Here is a 6,559-nt window from a genome sequence, read left to right on the forward strand (position 1 = left end):
CGGCACTGTTACGTCTCAGGTGCAATTTGCTGCGACTATGAGAGTGTGAAATGTGTTCTCGGCGAACTTTGCAACGTTTGCTCGCCAGGCAAGAAGTGCAACAAGGGTGGCTGCGTTGGCGGCTCAGGTGAGGTCAAGTCGAGTACGACCCGAGCCACGACAAGTGCCAAGCCTCCTGTTACGGCAACAGACAGAGAGATCACGACATCTGCGAGCTCTACAACAAGTATTGTGTCGGTTTCGCCAACTACGACCCCAACCTTACCAACACTAGTGCCTCGCATCGACAACTTTGTCAACAAAGGTTGTTTCTACGATGCGAACCTGGAACAGCGCGTTCTGAAGGCGGACAGTACTGTCGATGCCAGCAATACAGGTATGACTGTCAGAAAATGCATAGAGTTTGCTCGGAACAACAACTGGCAATACGCAGGTGTTGAATTCGGCAGGTAGGATCTCCAACACACCGCCTTATCGTTGTCGTCAGCAGAGAAGCTGACTCGGTCATCAACAAGCGGGTGTTTTGTCGGAAACACGCTCCATAATGCTGAGGATGCTCCTCAAAGAGATTGCAATAAAGGCTGTGCAGGAGATGCTGAGCAGCTGTGCGGTGACGGTAACCGAGTCCAAGTATACCAGGATGAGACATGGTCCATGCCGACTATTCAGCAGCTCGTCGAAGACTTGAAAGCATACAACGAGACTTTGAAAGAGGCAAGATCCGCTGTCGCTCAGTACAAAGAAGACCTTGAGGAGTATCAAGAAATTCGACAAGCTTCGTCCAAGGTTCGACGAGCCAATGATAATCCAAGACTCGTCGCGAGGATCCCTCTCACAGAGCGACAGAGGAAGATTCTGGAGCGCCTAGTAGGAGGCTCCAAAAATCTCAACAGAATTCAAGCCAGTATCAGTAAGTGACCAGAATGCATCAGGGCTATCCCAGGGTGTCCCTGGTCCCCGAGAAAATGTTGGACTGCAAAAGCCATGAGCTCACCAGTGCAGAACCGTTCGCACCTAAGATTATCAGAGGTTTCAAGATAGCCAGACGCTACGACATAACTATCGCCGGTCCTACACGGGTCAGTCAATCCCCCCCGTTGTGCAAGTGGCCTTCTGGATGTTTGAAATTTGGGTATATGGATCCTGACGCAGCGGTGTGCAGGTTGATGAGGAGACAGCCAATGCTCTAGAGGCAGCAGGTGAGGTAGATGCGACAGGTCTAGCTTGCGCAAACACTAATACGAGGCAATAGTTCAAAGCAGCATAGAATCTTTCCAAAGGCCTGTGGACGCTGCTGCTGCTGACAGCGCACAGGCCGAGCCTGCTCTGGAGATGGACATTTTGCCGAATATTGATGTGACCGCTCACCTTGACGTTGCCTCCATTGCGGTACGAAAGCACTGGACGTTATGTTATGTCACTGCTCAGATACTGTTGCTGATGTACGGTTTGGCATAGATTGACAAGATTGGTATTGCTGCTGTTGCCGGAAGAGTAGCCACTGGCATCTGTAAGTTGCTACCCCAGATCCGTTATTCTTGAACCTTCCTCGGATAGTGCCTACGTCCCTTTTCCCTGTACTGAAGACTTCTAGTCGCCTCTCTAGCCGCTGTCCTTGCAGTCTTGATCGGCAGCCCGGGAGGTGGCTCACCCAATGGCCCCCCCAAACCGACCGCAACACCAACGGTTACGACCAGCACCAGCAGTTCAACTTGTACCATGAATGCGACGCAGACTCCCATAATCATTGTGACCCAGAAGGGCACTTCTAAGGACCAGTACGACGAGCTTGTCCGCAGCTTGCCCAAGAACGAGGCCAATATTCAAAAGACGAACAGCTGGCTTTCCAACGTAGGTTCTTCCACATTTCGTGCCCGATGCACAGTACCGAAGCCCTGCTTGTACCAGACGGCTTCTTTCATGCTTGCCGTTCGTAGCGTATTCTTAGGGGTCTCTATCAACTGATCGATTTTGAGTAGTGGATTTACATTGCTACACTAGACCAATGTACGGCCGAGGCCCTGTGGGAGAACCCCATCGTGCTGTCCATGAGCATCGACGCTGAAGTCACAGTAGAGGACTTTGGTCTAGACTCCAGCTCGTCAGCTACCAAAACTCCTGGCAAGCGCGCTACCGATTCAAACACAAACACGACAGACACTCTGTCTCGTACAGCTGCAGCACCGCTTCAGCCGCGCTCAACGCCTGGCCCAAACAGCAGGTTCAAACAGCAAACTCCCGATAGCCCGGGGCACCTGAATTGGCTCACCCAACTATCCCGATACACCCAGCTTCAGGGCTCATACCTTGACTTCGAAGAGTTCATTTTTGAAGACGCCGCAACCAGAGACAACGAGGAGTCTACGGTCTTTGTGATCGACCAGAACTTCTTCACAACACACGTGGTCAGTTTGCAACTTGAGGATACATGAAGCCTGACTGGTGGCGGGGGTGATTCCGCTGATCGACCCCCCCCACCCCCCCCCCCAAACACAGAACACATACAGAGAGCTAACATTTCTCAAGGACTTCAAAGACCGAGTCGTCGGCGCGTGGTCCATGTCCCCCGACGGCGAAACACAAGAGGACGTATACTATTTCGGAAACGGCCACGGCACCTGCATGGTATCGCTTGCTGCTGGCGCATACTCGGGGGTTGCCAAGCGTGCCAACATTGTCTTGGTGCAGCTGATGCACCTTGAAAACCAAGCCCACAAGTGCACGGTATCCAGAACGATCTTTGCCCTCTTGTCCATTCAGCGATATGTTCACGACAACAACCTCTTCGGCAGGTCCGTCATCTCCATGTCGTTCAGCATGCCCGTCGCGAGCCTCTGGTGGGAGGATCCCAGAACCCAGGGCACGCCGGTCATAAAGTACACCGACCCTTACCAGGTGTATCTGCCCGAGTTGATGGCACAGGGCATCGTGGCAGTCGCCTCTGCTGGGAACGACGCCTTGAACGAAGACGAATATCTCAGAGACCTGTCTTACAGCACGCCGCGGGCTGCCGGTGGACGTAACTCGGGACTTATCGTGGTGGGCAACGCACGGTACGACGGATCACGAAACTTGAAATCCCAGTACGTCGACGTGCGAGGGAAGGGCATCCTGAGTCTGTACAATATCGGCACCGATGTCGACTGCGCCGGGACCGAAAGCTCATCAAATGAGGCCGGTGAAAGTGGTCAGACGTGGAAACATCAATCGGGCACCTCTCCTGCAACGGCCATCACGGCTGGCATGGCCGCGTATCTGCTCTCGCACCCAGTCATTGGCCCGCAGCTTCGTGCTGGCGGCAACGGACAGGTTGCCATGAACGTGAAGAATTATCTCATAAACACGGGGCAGAGACTGAAAGGCGACGCTGGCACCGGAGATAGCGTTCCCCGAGCAGCGTTGGGGGAAATGGTTCCGTGTCGGGGTGGCCAGGCGGGACGTCCTGTCATTCCACATGTGTTCATGCCCGCATTGCCAGGCCGCCTGGACAGTCGCATTTTCTCGACAAGGGACATCACGGACGGGCAGAATGTTCTCGTAAATGTAAGTTGCAGCTTGATCTACGCATGTCTTATGGAAGGGCTTGAATACTGATGTACTCGTAGGCGAACTGCTGGGACCTACAGTAAGAGGGTGACGGGGCACTGGAGCTAGTGCAATGGGAGCATGTAACAATCGCTCAACGTTGGATGCGTACGGAGATAGAACGTCAACACAATAGTGCAATGAAGCAAGCCCTATGCTAAAGCCGTGGACATGTGAGTAGAACATGTCAAATGATCCGCCCCTGATTTGATAGAGAAGGGGCGTCAGTAAATCGAGACCTAAGACGGGGTGACGACAGAGTGTCTCGTGCTCGAAGACTGGATGTGGATGCATCTCATGCCTCCACAACGCCCTCATTTTGCAGCAAGTTCGCTCGCTCGTTGACCTCTTCTTCCTCATCAATCTTCTCTGCCGGCTTGTCCCACCCTGAGGCAGCCTGGAGAGCGACAATGAAGATGGCCAAGATCGCAGCGGCTGCCCATGTGCCTCGGGAAGCATTTGCATATCCCTCGACAGCGACTCCCTGCTCCGCATCCCTAAGGTCACCGTTGAACACGAGCGCCGGGCTGCCCATCAACTTGGTCACCAATGCGCGTCGCTCCTTTGTAAGTCCGCCGTCAAGCTGGGAGAAGCCCGCCAATAAACCTCCATGCAGTAGTCGGTAGAATACGCCCCCGCCGATGGCCGTGCCGAAGCTACCACCGAACCCTCGGAACGTGCCCAACAGGCTCGCGGAGATGAAGTGCTCTTCCGGCCGGCTGAGGTGCAACATGTGTGCCAGGGTGTAGTTGAGAGAAGCGCCAGTGGCAAGGCCATTGGCAAAGACGACGAGGACAAATAGCCATACTGAGGAATCCGGAGCGCTCACAAGGGAGAGGATGAAGAGGGACGTGCCAAAGAGGGCGAGACCGATGATAGAGGGGAGCCAGAAAGCGCCGTTGCGGCGGACGTGGAGCCACCCGACTATGAGGCCGCCAGAGCCAAAGCCGAGGTTGGTGGGAATGAGGATCGATCCGGCAACGGCCGGGGCGTAGCCTCGTACGGCCAGAAAGAATATGGGTGAGTAGAAGAGGACGGTCCAGCGGGAGGCCATGAAAAGAAGTTCTGCCAGGGTTAGCGGGGAGCTTTGCGGCCCTATGAAGTACTACTTACGCGCAATGCAGGAGAAGAAGACGCCCCGAGATGAGAGAATCGACAGAGGGATGACAGGGTCGACGGCAACATAGACTTCAATGAGGACGAAGACCGCAGCACCCGCCACGGAGAGTAGGATGGGCACCCATTTGATCTCTCCGGAGAGGCCGACCAAGAATAGCACTATAGTGAGCATCTAGACTGGTAAGCCTCTTGAGGAGTTCGAGCTGGCATTCTGGAGATCAAGAGCGTCTTACCAGGACAAGAGCACCTGCATAGTCAATCCGTGCCAGCTTTTCTCTGACCGGCTTCTCAGACGATTTGTGACCCGACTTGAACGAGCTAGGAAGGCTGAGAAAGACTCCAAGTCCAGCGGCGAGGGCGATAGGCGCTTGAATACCGAAAAGCAACCTCTGCATCCAAGTCAGATCCACTGAAGCGGTATACACACATTGATGGAGCTTGTTCATAACATACCCAGCCAACTGCAGGCAGTAGAGCCCCGTACACCACTGCACCGGATGAGAGGCCAATCGTGAAGCCGCAATTTACCAGGCCAACGAAGATGCCACGCTTTCGTTTTGCTGGTCAGCTCCAGCACGAGGATGATGGCGAGATTGGTGATGCCAGCTCCGCCTATTCCGGTCAGAACTCGGCCAAGGATGAAGACGCCAAATGAGTGAGCTGTAGCCGTCACGGCGCCTCCAGCAGCGAAGAATAGGCCAGTGGGCAACACGAGGACGCGGGGCGAGAAGATGGTGGCCAATCGGCCGATGAGCGGGGACATTGCCGACGTGGAAATGAGATATGAGCTCGTAAACCACAGAGCCTCTTCATAGGCTTGCAAGTCTTCGGCAATGGCAGATTGGGCCATGGTGATGCCGGACATGTTGGATGCTTGTCTGGGTCAGTGGAAGGCTGGCAACAGGGGGGGCCTTACACCATCCGCCATAGTCATCATACCTGTAAGGAAGATCAACACCCATGTGCTGAAGATGATAGCTACGGCCCTTGCGGTGCCGACGGACTGCTTGGGGGCGTTGGAATCAGCATCAGAGTCCCGTCGCGGCCGGGGACGTGATGCCGAGCCATCGGACAGGGTGCCGGAGCTCGTCTCCGAGTTCAAGAGCGTTGTTGTCTCTGTGGCGACGGTCTCTTCGTCATCGGCGGCACTCGCCGCAAGGCTACTAGTGGCACTCTTGTCTACAGTCATGATGGTTTTCGCAGGCTTGGAGTGAATGCAAAGATACGCATCGCTGGACTTGAATGAAGTGATCAAGCTGCTCCTGTTCACGTCGGAACAAGTTCGGAGGGTCGGGCGATGACGAGCGCGCTCACGCAAGAGGGGGGGGGATTGGTCAGCGATAGACCACGGAGCCTATGTCCGAGGGATCGCACCCTGGATCTTGACATTTCGGACAATTGATCAACTCTTGTATTGGGTTCTGTTGGGAGATGCAGATCATCATGACATTCTGAGCGAATGGCTATGCTCACCGAACAGCAGCGAGTTCTGGGAGCGAATGAGACATTGCCGCTTTTTTGTCTATGGCTCGTAACTTCCGCTTCGTCAACTCAAATCTGCTTACCTAAGTCTCCTTACCTAGATCCTCTTACATAAGCCACCAGGCACTTCTCTCACGTCTGTCTCGGTCCTGAAGAGCCAATCAGGGGCCCGTCGATTGCAATTAGCGAGGCGGCGAAAACCACCGCATCGTCAACGTCAACCATCTCGACTACGACTGAGCTCTGTCAGAAGCGTCGCCCCCCCCAGCGCCCGCAACGCCCACGCTCATCTCCGACACGACCTCTTCACTCCTTCCCTTCTCACTTCGGCAATTGAAAACTTCACGACCTCAGATAGTGCAGTCCTGGAGGC

The 6,559-nt window shown here is 54.6% G+C and overlaps 2 protein-coding genes across 2 annotated transcripts in view; one reads left to right on the forward strand and one right to left on the reverse strand.

Moving 5' to 3' along the window:
• VDBG_00460 (predicted protein) overlaps positions 1 to 3,629 on the forward strand; it is a gene marked incomplete at both ends in the record, with an annotated part of 4,109 nt that extends 480 nt beyond the window's left edge. The window contains 8 exons of the mRNA XM_003008733.1: positions 89 to 376; positions 581 to 910; positions 1,253 to 1,389; positions 1,459 to 1,510; positions 1,607 to 1,851; positions 1,980 to 2,405; positions 2,527 to 3,543; positions 3,606 to 3,629. Coding sequence (XP_003008779.1) covers positions 89 to 376; positions 581 to 910; positions 1,253 to 1,389; positions 1,459 to 1,510; positions 1,607 to 1,851; positions 1,980 to 2,405; positions 2,527 to 3,543; positions 3,606 to 3,629 — 2,519 coding nt within the window. The remainder of the gene's footprint in view (positions 1 to 88; positions 377 to 580; positions 911 to 1,252; positions 1,390 to 1,458; positions 1,511 to 1,606; positions 1,852 to 1,979; positions 2,406 to 2,526; positions 3,544 to 3,605) is intronic.
• A 251-nt stretch (positions 3,630 to 3,880) lies between these two features.
• VDBG_00461 (conserved hypothetical protein) lies at positions 3,881 to 5,893 on the reverse strand (the record flags this gene model as incomplete). The annotated part of the gene is made up of 5 exons (XM_003008734.1): positions 3,881 to 4,650; positions 4,699 to 4,876; positions 4,938 to 5,093; positions 5,189 to 5,577; positions 5,644 to 5,893. The coding sequence occupies 5 exons, from the start codon at positions 5,891 to 5,893 to the stop codon at positions 3,881 to 3,883; spliced, it is 1,743 nt and encodes a 580-aa protein (XP_003008780.1).
• Between the last annotated feature and the right edge of the window lie 666 nt (positions 5,894 to 6,559).

Source organism: Verticillium alfalfae, genomic scaffold (assembly GCF_000150825.1).
Source record: "Verticillium alfalfae VaMs.102 supercont1.1 genomic scaffold, whole genome shotgun sequence".
Lineage (NCBI taxonomy): Eukaryota > Fungi > Ascomycota > Sordariomycetes > Glomerellales > Plectosphaerellaceae > Verticillium > Verticillium alfalfae.